The following is a 15,477-nucleotide window of genomic DNA, read 5'->3' as shown; positions in this document are numbered from 1 at the left end:
CTTCTCAGATGTGCTCTCCTTTCTCTGGCCTCCACTTTTTGCCTGGAACACACTACCCCTAACAACAAACTTAATCTAACTCCCTTCATTCCTAAAGCCTCATTTGAGGTCATTTCCTCCATGAGGGCTTGGGACAGCCCAGATCCGACTGACATGCTCCCCGTTTCTACTCAGCATGAGTGCAGTTGTGGTGGTTTTTCCCATTCATCCACCACACTGGCAGCTCTGTAGGAACACTCTCTAGCTTCCTCAGAACTGCCCAGCCTCTGGTACTGTGCCTCATTTATAATAGGGACATATGTATTTGTTAAATGGATCGAAATCGAGGAAGTATCTTCAAAACCAAAAGCACATTTAAAATCCAACTCAGGCCGGGTGTGGTGGCTCACACCTCTAATCCCAGTACTTTGTAAAGCCAAGGTGGGAGGCCAGGAGTTTGAGACCAGTCTGGGCAACAGAGTGAGACTCTGTCTCTAAAGAAAATCTAAAATAATAATAATAATAATACAATAAAATAAAATCCAATTCAGAAAGGTTTCAGAGCACCCTGGACATTTCCTGAGACAATACTGGTTGATTAAGCCCTGCTGGCCCCTCCTATAGCATTTCCCAATAATTTTAAGCTCATCAAAGTATCATAATGTTGAGCTGATGAGGTTTTACAACCAATACTAATCCCTAAATAGAGAAAAGTAAATAAATACATAAATAAGTAAATCTTTTCCATTTCTAAGGGGATGTATACATTCAGTACAAAATCAAACAGAAAAAACCAGAGCGGTAGACAGGGAAAGAATGTCACCCCCTGAATGATAATCCCCAATTGTACTTTGAAACCACTGAGCCTTAAACTCACTGGAAAATGTCTCGGTACGTTTTTGTTTTTTCTTTATACAGACCAGCCTCAATCCTGTGCAGAAAACATCTACCAGAGTAAGAAAGCAAGTGAGGCTCTGGGGGCTGTTTTGGGGGTGGCAGGTGGGGATGGCTCCACTTGGCGGCCACGTGGGTGGAAGCCCCTTGCTCTGCCCCCTCCCTGCAGACAGCAGCAGAAAGATGCACTGATCTGTTCACAAGAAGAGCCCCCATAAGATTCCCTAAGACCTTTGGGAGCTGTGGTCTTCCCCGTTCTCTTGGGCTTAGCAAGGAGGTAGCAGCATTCCTGCAGGGTCACTTGCACGTGCCTGTTGGGCCCCAGGGGTTCTTGGGAGGCCCAGCACCCAGCTCAGAGTGCACAAGACCAGGCATGAGACGAGATGCTCACGGGCAGCCTGCAGATTCTTATCAAAACTACAGCTTACCCATATGGATGGTCCACCCCAAGGATGCTAACCTTGCTCCCCAGTGGCTAGCTAGGATATGCTCTCCTTTTATCAATTTCCTGCCCTGACAAAGCTCCTGACATGGACCTGAGTAGTGGAAGAGCAGTAACCTTGATCGTACGGGGAAGGGGACCTGTTTCTGTGGTAGAAAGTGTTCTGTTTAGAACTCAGCATTTCTTTTAACATAGTCCTTTGTTTGTTCTTGTGGTAAAAGGGGAAATGTAGCACGCTGGATTTATCACTAAGACATTTATTTTCAAAATTTAAGTATCTTATTCCTCACTCATATCTCTAACTTTTCAGTCTCTCTCTTTTTTTAGCAGAGAGGAGGTCTCACTCTGTTGCCCAGGCTGGAGTGCAGTGGTGCGATCTTGGCCCGCTGCAACCTCTGCCTCCCAGGCTCAAGCAATCCTCCCATCTCAGCCTCCTGAGTAGCTGGTACTACAGGAACGCACGACAACTCTTGGCTAATTTTTTGTATTTTTAGTAGAGATGGGGTTTTGCCATGTTGGCCAGGCTGGTCTCAAACTCGTGGGCTCAAGTGATCTGCCGACCTCAGCCTCCCAAATTGCTGGGATTACAGACATAAGCCACCGTGCCTGGCCTTTTTTTTTTTTTTTTTTTGAGATGAACTCTTCATTCTCATGGTAAACTCCGGTATAAACAAGGACCAATTTCGCACATCTGTGACACTTTTTACTTGCTTTCTTATTGACAGGCAGAATCCAGAATTCTTTTTATTTTTTTTTTTTTTGAGATAGAGTTTCACTCTTGTTGCCCAGGCTGGAGTGCAATGGCGCAATGTAGGCTCACTGCAACCTCTATCTTCCGTGTTCAAGCAATTCTCCTGCCTCAGCCTCCCAAGTAGCTGGGATTACAGGCATGTGCCACTACACCCAGCTAATTTTGTATTTTTAGTAGAGAAAGAGATGAGGTTTCACCATGTTGGTTAGGCTAGTTTTGAACTCCTAACCTCAGGTGATCCACCACACCTGCCCAGAATCCAGTATTCTTATCGTTTCAGAGCACGTTTTCAAAAGCACTCCTCTCTTCACCACTCACTGGCCAGCTCAGATGGGCTTGTCAGACAGGCTGGTTGGCATAAAATTTGGGTCATGCTGTCCCCTTCACAGATCAAGATGTTATTTATTTATAACCTGCCTTTAAAGGACTCAATTTTTGGTTGTTTCCTAATGAAAAATGTGGATAGGTGGTTATGATTTAGTTTTACAACCTGCCTGCTAGCAATTCGTATTATTGTATCACTCTGATAAAGAATGAGTGACTCAGCCTAGCTCACTGGAGGGCTAGACTGGGTCAATTTGCTTCTCTTTTCTAGCTTGCAAAAAAGAACTATATTTGCCAAAAAAAAGTAAAAATTTAAAAAATCAAATTGAGCAATTACTTCAGTAAGTTAGAAACATTTTTTAAAGCAAGTCAACTTGCCAAGTTTGTGTCCCCTCAAAAAGGGCATTTTCTCTAGTTTTTATATCTAGCTATTACTGTACCTCATCTTGACTTTCCTCTTTTATTATCTGGCAGTATTACTAAATGCTCTAATATGGTGTACTTACTGGTTAACTAAAGGGTTTTCAAGAAATGTAACAGACCAGGTATCTTTTTTTGAAAGGGGTCTACCCATATCGACTGACTTCGGTGCATGGGTGTGCATTCGTCCTTTGCTTGTCTCCATGAAGTTCCCACTCAAGTCTAACAGCGAAGTAAACTGGACACTCTCCTCTCTGGAAGACAAGAAAAGCAAGCTAATCTGAACTCTGGACAAGATACGTAGAAAGAGAAGGGGAATGGATAATAGAGGCGAAGGGAAATTCAAAGTAAGAATTCTGAAAAGCAATCGAATTTGACTTCTGATCAACATAAACAGACCGGTTAAAGGAAGAAGTATGGTTGGAACCCAATGTTAAGTACAAAACAATTAGGAGCTTAGGTAGGCTGTGATGGAGTAAGTTGTCTCAAATGAAAGAGAAAAGCTTCACTGAAAGCAAAGCAAAGGCGGCAAAGATAATTCCCCAGGAAAATCTTCTAGCAGTGTAGGCATCCTTCCTGAAACCCAAGGAAGGTGAAGCCACAAACACCATCCCCAACAATGCAGTGGTGTTTACAGGTTGTCACTCTTCCCTCCGATAAGGCTCCAATAAGTGCCACTGAAATTCATTATCCCAACTCTATTATCCCAAATAACACACCCAGTAGCCTACAAACATGACTCAGGCCTGTCCCACATGACCTGCCTTCGCAGGCTGTGTGGCTGGCAAGAGGTAAGACAGGTGCTCCAAACAGGGCCAGAGAAAAGTGGTGAGAGAAAGGAAGAGCAAGCACGGCGCTGCCAAGTTCTCAGAAGGGAGGGCTCCATTCACCTAGAAAGACTCTGCCTTCATTTCTTTAAAAAAAAAAATTAAATGCAATGTTCAATTTTCTATATTTTGAGAAAAATTTAGTTGTGGATACTACTTAATTTGGAGAGTTTTTTATATTATTATTTTAAACTCACATAATAATTGTACAATATTTATGGGGTACAGTGTGATATTTCAATATATGTATACAATGTGGAATGAGCAAATCAGGGTAATTAGCATATCATCACCTCAAGCACTTATCATTTATTTGTATTAAGAACATTTGAATCCTCTCTTCTAGCTATTTTGAACTATACAATACATTGTCATTAACTGTGGTCACAGTAGGACTTATTCTTCCTGTCTAGCTCTATTTTTATATCCATTTACCAACCTTTGGTTATCAAGATTTTGAGAATACTTGACCAGGGAGGAGAAATATACTTTCATTATTATTTAAAAGTTGATACTACAGAAAATTTCAAATACACACAAAAGCAGATAATACCATGAACCCACGATTATCAATCTTTTGCCAATATTGTTTCAACTATTTCCCACCAACTTTTTTGGAGTATTTTAAAACAAATCTCACATATCATATTTTACGCAGAAAGTATTTCACTATCTATCTATAACAAACAAGGACTTAAAAATAACTGCACTATCTTATCCCAACTGACAAAATTAAAAATAATTCCTTCATGTTGCCAAATATTCAGTTCATCTGAAAATCTCCCCAACGTGTCTCAAAATGATGCTTTTACAGTTGGTTTGCTGAGCTCAATTTGTGGGCTTACTGAGCTGGATGCCATTCTAGCACTTTGTTGGTATGTAAACCTAAAACCCTCAGTGCATAGAAAGGAAGGAGTTCCAGGACTGGGATGGAAATGCTAGAGATGGTCTATCACGTGAGTCTCACCACCCCTTGGGCTGCATCCCCCATGTGACAGCAGCTTTTATAATTAATGTACTGCTAATCTCTCTAGGCCAGAGATGCTGCTGAGAGATGGTTCCACTGCAATGCAGACCTGGTCCTCCATGGGGGTGGGACATCTGTCATGGGAAAAAGGTGGGCATAGTTACTATACCACACAGCAGGGCCAGCTTGGTCATCTGAATGGTTTGACCTGTGAAATCTCTGGTTGTGCTGTTAACTGATCTCGGGGTCCCTAGGAACAAAACAGATGAGTGATTCCACAAAGGTACCACAACACTGTGTAGGAGGAACTCTCCAGGGCTGGCAAGCAGAGCCCGACCTGAGCCACCATGACAGAGAAGACAAGGGAGGGCCCTCACTCAACTCCCAGACTCAGGCCTCTTGATGGAGCAGAGCCAGGGAGCCTCAGGGTAGGCATCCTACTACAAGTCTTCTTCGTAGCTTCTCAAAGAGAACTCCTACCATCAGCCTGGTGACTGTGTCCTCAGGACAGGGAAACTCCCGGCAGCAAATGTAAGCAATACTCTTCCCAAGCCTTTCTGAGTAGGAGAGATGGCTTTGGCAAGGCAAGGATTTAGCTCGTGTGCACTCCTGGTTAGGAGCTAATGGCCTGGCTGAATGGCCTGGAGGAATGTGGAAAGAACAATATGGGCTGAGGATGGGTTTGGGGAAGGGGTGTAACTGGCTACATCAGAATACCCGCAGAGCATGAGATGATGTCCATCCTACATGAATCCTTATTGCAAGAGAGGCTAATCAATCATCATGTGGACATGCTGTCCCAATGTGCAGCTAGATGCCAGTCTTCCTTCCTAGTCATCTTGATACTTGCTCAGTGGGTTCATAAAAAGGAAAAAAAAAAAAAAGAAGCAAGCAAGAAAAAGGCCATGGTGGCAAAAATGGATGCCAAGCCTGGGCTAAACCACAGGAAGTCTGGGCCTTCCCCTCAACAAAGCTGATGATATGGTTCCCCGCAGGAACCAGACAGCCCCTTGTGGAAAGCTGATTGCAGTGGGGCCTTTTCATAATAGAGGGGGTGGTGATTTGTCCCTACTGGAAGGGCCACTTATGCTGGGCTTGCATTTGTTTTCCTGCACTCTGTGGATCCTCTAGAAGGCCCCTATCCTGTCGCAGCATCTCACACGCCATCCAGGCCCAGAACGTCACAGAGAAGGAAGCACATGACCCCATCACACCCAATAACAACCAAATAAAAATGAAGTTACGGAGGCAGCTGGGAGACACACCCAGAAGTTGCCATACTGCCCTGGATGGGACGCAAGCTCTGAAGCAGTGACTAATTTGGAGAGGCTGGCCCACAGCAGAAGATGCAGGGCCGGAAACCAAGGGTAAACATAGAAGCGGCTTCTTAGGATTACTTAATAATATACTTGCAAAATGTTTTCTTCCCACCTAGGAACTCTGCTCTGTTGAAACTGAATTTAGTGCCCAAGGGAGAAGTACTTCCTCCAGAGTTCACAGTCCTGGCCACAGTGAATCAGAACCAAGGCTGGCCATTTTTGCCTCTTCGTACCACTGGGAAAATGAGCACCCACGGAAAATGGGGATGGCTTTTGTGGTCACTGCTACCATATTTCTCAAACGGACTAATGCAATCGCCTTCAAATCAATCTCCATTCCTCTTCCTTTCCCCCCACAAACTGCCCTCCCTCTCTAAGCATAAACCGGAACATAATATGCTCCTGCTGCCAATGGCTTCACACCACACTTAGAACAAGCTCAGCCTCCTCATGACCTGCAGAGCCCTTTCCAGCCTCAGCCCACCTCCCAGCCTGCAACATCCTCGTCTGCCTCTTGCTCCCTGAGCTCCTGTCACTGTGGCCTCCTTGCTGAACCTCAGACACATCATGTTTCCTGCCTGTCTTTGGGCTTCTGGTGCTCCTTCGGCTAGGACTTCTCCTCCCTCGGATCTCTGCCTCACTGCCTCCTACTCACCTGTCCCCAGCGTCACCTCCTTGGAGAGGAGGCTATCTCCCCCACCTGCTCCTACTCCTCACATTACCCAAAGTCATCTTCTGCAGGGCCGTCACTGGTGCCTTGGTGCATCCTACATATTGACTTATGGAATCTGTTCAAATGCTGAAATGTAAACTTTGCATGACGTTTTATTCTCCACAGCATCCCAAATTCTCTATTTCCTTCCTTTCCCTGCCTTGCCATTCTGGTAGGGATGTGTTGCTTAAATCTGCCTCTGGTTAGCAACGCTGAAGAGGCACTGCATGGAACTGGAGGACTAGTTATCCTAAGAGGTCCTAGACTTGGAGGTGTCTGCTGCCACTGATGAGGATCTGGGTGTCTCCCTCTAGGGAAGAGAGAGAGGGTTCATGGAACAGGTGCATCCTGTTCATTAGAGTGTCATTAGAATGACACTCTTTGGAAATGAATGCTCTCTATCCTGTTTTATTTTTCTTTATAGTACTGTCTGCTCTGTTAAATACTTACTTGGCCTGTCTTCACATATAGAAGGCAAGGGTCCCTGGAGACAGACACCCCACGCTTCTTCCTGTTCCAGTACCACCAGGTGGTGGACATATCACCTAAGCTCGGACAGCTGAATCTTCCATCCTGGGACCTGAACCCCTGGGTGAGTGACAGAAAGACAGTCACTAACTCCTAATAAGTTAACTCCTTATTATAACTCCTCCCCAAATAAGTATACACTTCTTCAAGATAGGGTCTTTAATTAAATGTTTTGTATTTTCAAAGTGCTCACTGGATACCCAGATAAAGTGCTCACTGGATACCTCACTAGCTCCTGGGACAGTGCCATGGCCAGTCTCCCATCACACACCTTCCGGTGGCTCCTCCACTCCCAGGAGTGAGCCTGGATGCCGTCCCTTCCCTAGCCTGGTTCCCCAGCCATCCCATCAATTCTGGGCACACCTGGCCCCCTTCCAATAAATTCCCTTTTTGCTTAAGACAGCCAGAGTTAGGTTTTGTTGCTTTTCGACAAAAGAACGCTAAAATTAAAACATTTTTAACATAACAACAAAAACCAGTGTTACAGAAAGCAGGGAAAGGCTGTGTGTACACAGGTACGGGGTGGGAGGAGAAGTGCTCTACATTCCTACCACCCTAACAATGCTACTGTTATTTCTGCCTGTTCTTTCAAAATCTTCTGCCATATGGGTACACGTTGCATATTGTTACAAACATGGTATATGTTTTTGATTGAATCGTGTCCCCCCAAAAGATGGTGAAGTCCTAACCCCCAGTACCCATGAGTGCGACCTTATTTGGAAATAGTCTTGGTAGATAATCACATTAAGATGAGGTCACTAAATTGGGCCCACATGCAGTAAGCCTGGTGTCTTTATAAAAAGGGGAAATCTGAACACAGACAGACACAGGGGAGAATGCCATGTGAACATGAAGGCAGAGATGAGGCAATGCTCCTACAGGCCAAGGAACACTGAGGGCACCAGACGCAAGGAAAGCAGCCTGGAGCAGACCCTCCCTCACAGCCCTCAGAAGAAACTGACCCTGCTGACGTGTTGATCTCGGATTTCTAGCCTGGGTCTCGGTTCTTTAGGGATCTCCACATGCAGGAATGTATGTACACGGACACCACAGGAGGGGCAAACTTCTCAAACTTAGAGCCACCAGCCTGGCACACAGAGCATCTACCCCAGACAGCAAATGATGCACCATTCTCCTGAGATGAGCCGTCCTCACTCCCAGACAAACTCGCCCTGGCCCAAGGGAGGCGCGAAGGTGCAGAACCTGCTGCCTCAGGTTAGCTGGAAACAGTCAGATGGGCCCATAGCAGCTCTGAAAGGAAAGGGACTCTGAGACTCACCGTTGGATGCTCTCATCTGCCGCCGGCGTCCCACACGGTCCAACCCAATGGGGGTGCTCTGGGAGAATGTGAAGGGCCGGAACCGGGCCGACACAGCCTTGTAGGGTGGCACCTGGTGAGCAGGCATGGGCGGCCTGGAAGCCGGCTGCAAAAAGAAAGCAAAATCTGTGAGGAGGTGCCAGGAAGTGGCAGCTCTTGCAAGCACCTCACACGCATAGCGCTCTCACCTCGAAGCCACTCACAGACGTGAAATGGTTTCTCCAATCCTGCCACGAGTTGCAGGCTGCACCGAAGCCCAGTGGCAACTCATGATGCTACAGTTTTTAACAATCCTGATCAGCTTACTGGCCCGCACCCTGCAGCCTCATGTTTCATCTCACTTGTCTGCAACATGCCAATAGGTCACACTAAGGAAAAAGAAGCTTCTGAGAAGATGAAGGCACATTTAGGAAGCAGTGGAGTTGTCACACAGATGCAGGGTCACAAGGGTAAGAAGATGCTTTCCCAGGGGTGGCCTCTGGAGGAAGCCAGGACAAGGCCCAAACCCGGCCAGGGTGGCCAACTGTGATCCTCACATCCTTCTTCAGCCTCCTTTACTCCTCCCCACTGACACAGAGCCTGGCATAGATGAGCCCTCAGTAAGGATTTGTGGAGCTGAAGGCAAGCCTTGCTTACCCAAACTCACACGGCAGTGGAGCTTTAGTTGAAAGAAGTGGTTTTCCATGTAGTTGCCCAGGTCTCTCTTATAATGCCCTTCTGGTTTTCTATAATAGCGATCCCTAAAACTATTAATCAAAGGCCCAGTTGCTTTATACGTTCTTTAGATTTCTTTTTTTCTTCTTTTGTTTATTACATGCATATCCTGCTTATGTAATTCCTTAGGTTTTCTTACAATTTTCCCACTCAATTCCCTACATTAGGTTATAGTACAGAAAATTACTTCGCACATTCCTTTTGGCTGCTCTGAAGTGAAACCCTTTCTAAGGCTGTGGAGCATCCTGGACTATTGTTCTGAGTTAAAATGCGTGACAATTTGCTTCAGTACAGAATCATTTCCCAACAGTGGAGCACCTTCAGACAAAAGGTTCTTAACATTTTCATGATATTCTGCAACTTAATTTTTTAACCTTAAGAAATCAATTCAATTTATTTAAGCAAGAGTTTTTGAGTGCTTGTTATAAACAAGGCATTGTGTGGGGCTTTACAGGAAAAATGTAAACGTATACAATCCAGTACTAGTACTCCATAGGAGTTCCCTGTTAAGATAATTTTATGGGTTACTTATGATATCAGCTACCAGGTTTTAAAAATGAAAGTGGGCATATATATTACTCATATATTGTTCTGTGAATGTTTACCATGGCCAGGGTATTAGCCTCCCCAAATAAGTATACACTTCTCCAAGATAGGGTCTTTAATTAAATGTTTTGTATTTTCAAAGTGCTCACTGGATACCCAGATAAATATTTGTTGAATTACTAAACTATACTAAGAAGCCAGTAATAAGTGTTTAATCCATTGTCAAACTATTAATAGTTGCAAAGTTGCAACTCAAAAAAAAATAAGAAAATGGTAGAAAACAAAATACTTTCTCATCTCCTAAAAAACTATTTCTTCTTTACATTTTATCTTTACATTTTAACAATGAACAATACTGTCTTTTTCAACAATTACTTCTTTCAGGAGTCTTACTAAATATGCCCTGCTACCTTTCCCTGGTTAGAATCTCAGGTTATTCAGAAACAAACAGCAAATGAGTCTCATGTACTATTTGAGATCCCAGGAAAGAAAGATTAGCAAAAGGCATCCAAACGTCAGGTGGTTAGTCTGAATTCATGCATGTTTTCACACAGTCAGGAAGAAAAGGTGGTTAAGTACATGATGCCGCCCTTGAGAACGGGAGAGAAAAAGCAGATCCAGTTTAGTGTGCAGACAGAATAGAGGCAGGAAGCTGGAGGGCCTCTGCTGGCTTGGGGAAGTGCACACCAGATCTTACTTGGGTCAGAAGATTGTCCAGTTCCTCTGTCTGGTTGGTCCCATACAAGCTGACCCCACCTATCACGGAAATGGGGCGCCTTCTCCGGGCTCCTTTGGGGCAGCCCACTGGAGCATTCTGGTCTTCAGGGCTGGCAGAAGTCATGCTTGCCTGGGGGTCCTCGTCCACACGGTCTTCCTTCTGGGGGTCTGCAGCAACCGAGTCTTCAGGAATAGACAAACTGCGGCTGGCCAGCTGGCCGTAGTCAGAGAATGGCCGAGGCCTTGGCCGTCTCCCAGAGCCCCATCTCCTCTTGGGGGTTCTCTGTGCCTCTGTCCTTTCCTCATCCTGTGATGAGCTTCGCCTCCAGGGGCCATCAGGGACGACCTTTCAAATGCGAACAGGTCAGGTGAGCTCAATATCCAGGAAGGTATTAAAGAAAGAACAAGCCATACATTCCCTCTCACCACCACAGCCGTGCCTCGGGTTTTCTTGACTTACTTGTTTATTAAAACAGTTATTTGTGTACTAGAACATGAAGACACAACTAAACCTTAATCAAAATAACCAAATCTATTATTATAGGCTGATTCAATAGGCTGATTCTAGGCTGATATTTCAATAACCATAATTGAAATAGTGGTTTGGTGACCAATGATGAGCTATGATAAAAGGCATTAAGAAAATCAGCACTGGCCGGATGCGGTGGCTCATGCCTGTAATCCTAGCACTCTGGGAGGCCGAGGCAGGCAGATCACTTGAGGTCAGGAGTTCAAGACCAGCCTGGGCAACATGCAGAAACCCCATCTCTACCAAAAATACAAAAATTAGCGGGGCACGGTGGCGCATGTCTGTAGTCCCACCTACTTGGGAGGCTGAGACAGGAGAATTGCTTGATCCTGGGAGGCAAAAGTTGCAGTTGCACCACCACACTCCAGCCTGGGTGAAAGAGCACGGCTCTTTCTTAAAAAAAAAAAAAAGAAAATCAGCACCATCGTGAATTAGTAAAATGAACTTCATAACTATCATAGGTGTCCCCCAAAATATACCTAACAACAGCATGGGGGGCCAAAGACCTGCCAGGAGAAGAAATGAATGGGTAATGCTATCCACTGCTGTTCTACCCACTTCTTTCAATAACGTGCACTACTTAAAAATAGAAGGTGCTTTAAGAGGACTAAGTCCAGGGCTGTCAGGACCCAACACTCGAGCAGCCTCTGGCTCCCACCAACAGCCTCCAGGCAGCAGTCTGATGGGGCGAGCACTGAACGAGGATTCAAAGAACTAGACTAGGCTACTCACTAGTTGTGTGAGCTGGGACAAGTCACAACTGACCTTTCTGGATCTCAGATTTTGGACTGGACAATCCCACAGCTCAAGAGTCTATGATCCTAAATGAGGCATCACCTTCTAATTTTTTCAGATAATTTTTCAGAGGCAACACAATGTACCAGAAAAGCACATGATGCTGGGAATCGAGCAGACATGTTCAGTCACTGTGTCTGGCCCAAGACCTAGTGCAATCTCAGGCAAGTCACCTAACTTCTGTGATCTGGCTCTGCAGCCATTCCCTGGGAAACAGCAGGTCCTTAGAAGGATGAGACGCAACAATGGTGAGACAGCTCTTATGGCAGGAGTTCTTTGCTGCTCTGAAAAAGCTGGGCCATGGAGTAACCATTCCCAGGGATCAGGCCTGATGAGAGAGCAGTTGTCTGAGCAGACCCCTCAAAGCCTGGCCAGAGAGGAGGGCTGCGTCAGAGACCTGCAGGAGTGGAGGCCTGTAAGCCCTGCCTGCATGCCCTCCGTCTTCCCCCCCTGAACCTTACCTACAGATATAAACAAAAAGGGCTGTCAGTCAGGCCATGGGCACAGGGAGGACAACCAGAACCACCAGAGAAGGCAGACTATGACTGCAGGAGTCCCTGGGAGCTCACAGAGCTGGTGCCGCAGCCCACCGGCTCCCTCCTTGAGAAACCAAAATGGTGGCTGGTAGAGGCAAAGGAGGCACACCTCCAGCCAGTGACAAGAGACCCCGGGCCCCAGGCTCGCCATTTCCAGCCTGAGGGTCTGAATGCTCACTGAGGCCACGTGCCATGAAGAAGTGGATGCAGAGCCCGGGCGGGTGGCTCACGTCCGTAATCCCAGCACTTTGGGAGGCCAAGATGGGCAGATCACTTGAGATCAGGAGTTTGAGACCAGCTGGCCAACATGGTGAAACCCTGTCTCTACTAAAATACAAAAAAATTATCCAGGTGTGGTGACAGGTGCCTGTAATCCCAGCTACTTAGGGGGCTGAGGCGGCAGGAGAGTCACTTGAACACGGGAGGTGGAAGTTGCAGTGGGCTGAAATTGCACCACTGCACTCCAGCCCGGGTGACAGAAGGAGACTCTGTCTCAAAAAAAAAAAAGAAGTGAATGTGGAGCAAAGAGCACAGTGTGGGGTTTATAGATACTTTACTCCAACCACTCATTTTTCAAATCAGGAAAACTGGGACCTAAAGAAGTGACGTGACTTGCCCAGGGCCACACAGTTAATCAGTGGCAACAAAGACACAAAACAATGGGCTTCGTGATTTCTTTTCCGAAAGTTTTCCTGCAATGCCAGGTCACCTCTGCTCAAAAGACAATCCCGTGCAGGTTCCAGCAACTTCCCCTTTGCTGCTGTTCACAGATCCCTCCTGCCTGGGCTGCCATCTTTAATTTTCTCTCCACTGACGGCACCCAGAATAGCATTCAAATGATTTTGAGCTGAAGGCTTTAGAGAGTGACCTCTGTTATCTGCCTAAAAGCAGAGCCTCTCAAAAGAACTGAACTGTCACAAATCCCCTCCTGGGAGTTGCCTGCAACCAGGGTAAAGAGGGGAATCCACACCCAAACAGACACTGTCACAAAACTCATGTAATTTCCTGAAAGCCTATTTATCTTTCCTAAAAGTCACTTGTTTTCCCTTAAGTTCTCTTCTCCCCGCCTAGTAAGATGCCACATACTGCTTAAATTCTAACCACCTCCTTGAGTCACTTTTTTTTTTTTTGAGATGGAGTCGTACTCTGTCACCAGGCTGGAGTGCAGTGGTGTGATCTCGGCTTACCGCAACCTCCACCTCCCAGGTTCAAGTGATTATCCTGCCTCAGCCTCTTGAGTAGCTGGGATTACAGGCACCTACCACCACGCCCAGCTAATTTATATATACATTTTTTAGCAGAGACAGGGTTTCACCATGTTGGCCAGAATGGTCTCGAACTCCTGACCTCATGATCCGCCCACTGCAGCCTCCCAAAGTGCTGGGATTACAGGCGTGAGCCACCACACCCGGCCTGAGTCACATTTTTCTATGAACTCTGTCTCTCACACACAGAGACACGCACAAACGCAGGCATGTGAATAAACATGTCTTTTCTTTTGCTAATCTGTCTTCTGTCAATTTAATTCACAGGCCTTAAAATTCACAGGACTTAAGAACAGAGTCAAAGAGTGTAGAGGAAACGTTTTTTTCCTCCCCAACACCACTATAGGAAAATATGAGAGAAATCATGAAAAGGTTAATATTATTTTCTCTATTACACATGAAAAACAAAGATAGTTTAAATTACCGAATCAAATGGCACAGACAACTTAAGTACATAGTGAGAATAAACCCAATTACATTATTGCCCTGTAATAAATAGGTTCAGGAACAACACGCTAGAAAAACAGAAGTACAAGAAGACCACAGGCAGGGAACTGTCCACCTGCTCACAAATGGACGTGCAGCCCTTTGTTCTGTTCTATTTTTAGTTAGTTTTTTGGGGTCTGGTTTGTTTTGGTTTTACACTTACGTGACATGCACCCTGCCTTTTCTCAGTAATGCCAAAAGTAAGGAACTACTCCAGGCAGTGACAGAGGCTGGGTACAGGCAAGTGAGCTCCAAGCAGGTCAGTAGACAGCAGGGGGCAGGACTCGGGATCATTCTTTTAACACATCATGCCTCAGAATCAGCACAGTAGAGCACACAAAACCAACTGTTGGCCGGAGCACAGTGGTTCACACCTATAATCCCAGCACTTTGGGAGGCTCAGGCAGGAGGATTGCTTGAGCCCAGGAGTTCAAGACCAGCCTGGGCAACACAGTGAAACTTCATCTAAAAATAAATAAATAATAGCAGGGCACGGTTTTATGTGCCTGTCGTCCTAGCTACTTGGGAGGCCGAGGCAGGAGGATTGCTTGAGCCTAGGAGGTGGAGGCTGCAGTGAGCCATGATTGCACTACTGCAATCCAGCCTGGGCAACAAAGCAAGACCTGTTGTCTAAAAAAAAAAAAAAAAAAAAAGAAACAACTGTAATTCTATGTTCAGTATTTATACAGTTCCAATGAAGATATAAAAGGAGAAAACATTCCCTCTAAAAGGTACCACATATTCTAAAAATAGCAAAACTTAGTTACAGTATAATACACAAAATTGAAATGTCCATTTTACTCCCAGCAAAAGTACAAAAAGAAGGATAGAGGAAAACTCTCAGATTTAAGCTCACATTCAAACATTGATTCTTCGCCAAAAGACGGTTAAATTCCTTACGAAACAAATTTGAACTTTGATGGATATTCTAAAATGGAATCTCTTTTTTTTTTTTTTTAAGCAAAGTTTATGTACTTCTGAAATACCACCCAGGTTCATTCCAGGGAATGTAGTTTGGTTGTGATTCTACTTGGAACTGTAGACACACATGTCCCATCAAACAACCTTCTCAAACAAGTGAGAGCCTAACTCAGACTCCGGCGTGGGCTGCCGGGGCCCATGGATGCACCAAAGAAACATGCAGCTGGGCATAGCCATGTCCTCTAAAGAGTCTTTCTTGACTTTAAAACACCATCATAGAGACCTACCCTCTCCCATGGCCATGCCAGAGCTCTGCCCTAGTCCAAACAATCCAGCCAGAGCTCTATCAGCTCCAAAATGGGCAATTCATACCCAAGTCATAAACCTCTGTAAACAGACTTTTCAGTGGAATTGCTGCCCTTTTAACTCTTGCTTCTCTGCATATATTTTATTTTATTTATTTATTTTGCGACAGTCTCACTCTGTT

At 45.4% G+C, this 15,477-nt stretch overlaps 1 protein-coding gene across 8 annotated transcripts in view; it reads right to left on the bottom strand.

Annotated features, from left to right (window-relative positions):
* SPATA13 (spermatogenesis associated 13) overlaps window positions 1-15,477 on the bottom strand; it is a 328,600-nt gene that overhangs the window by 46,392 nt on the left and 266,731 nt on the right. For 7 of the 8 annotated variants that reach the window (XM_016925049.4, XM_009426740.5, XM_016925048.4 and 4 more), the window contains 2 exons: window positions 10,439-10,804; window positions 8,443-8,587 (listed from right to left, as the gene is read on the bottom strand). In XM_016925049.4, the coding sequence (XP_016780538.3) occupies window positions 8,443-8,587; window positions 10,439-10,804 (511 nt within the window). The remainder of the gene's footprint in view (window positions 1-8,442; window positions 8,588-10,438; window positions 10,805-15,477) is intronic. The other variant, XM_063791943.1, reaches the window with a different exon arrangement.

Source organism: Pan troglodytes, chromosome 14 (genome assembly GCF_028858775.2).
Source record: "Pan troglodytes isolate AG18354 chromosome 14, NHGRI_mPanTro3-v2.0_pri, whole genome shotgun sequence".
Taxonomy (NCBI): Eukaryota; Metazoa; Chordata; class Mammalia; order Primates; family Hominidae; genus Pan; species Pan troglodytes.
This window is presented reverse-complemented; position numbering and strand designations above follow the sequence as displayed.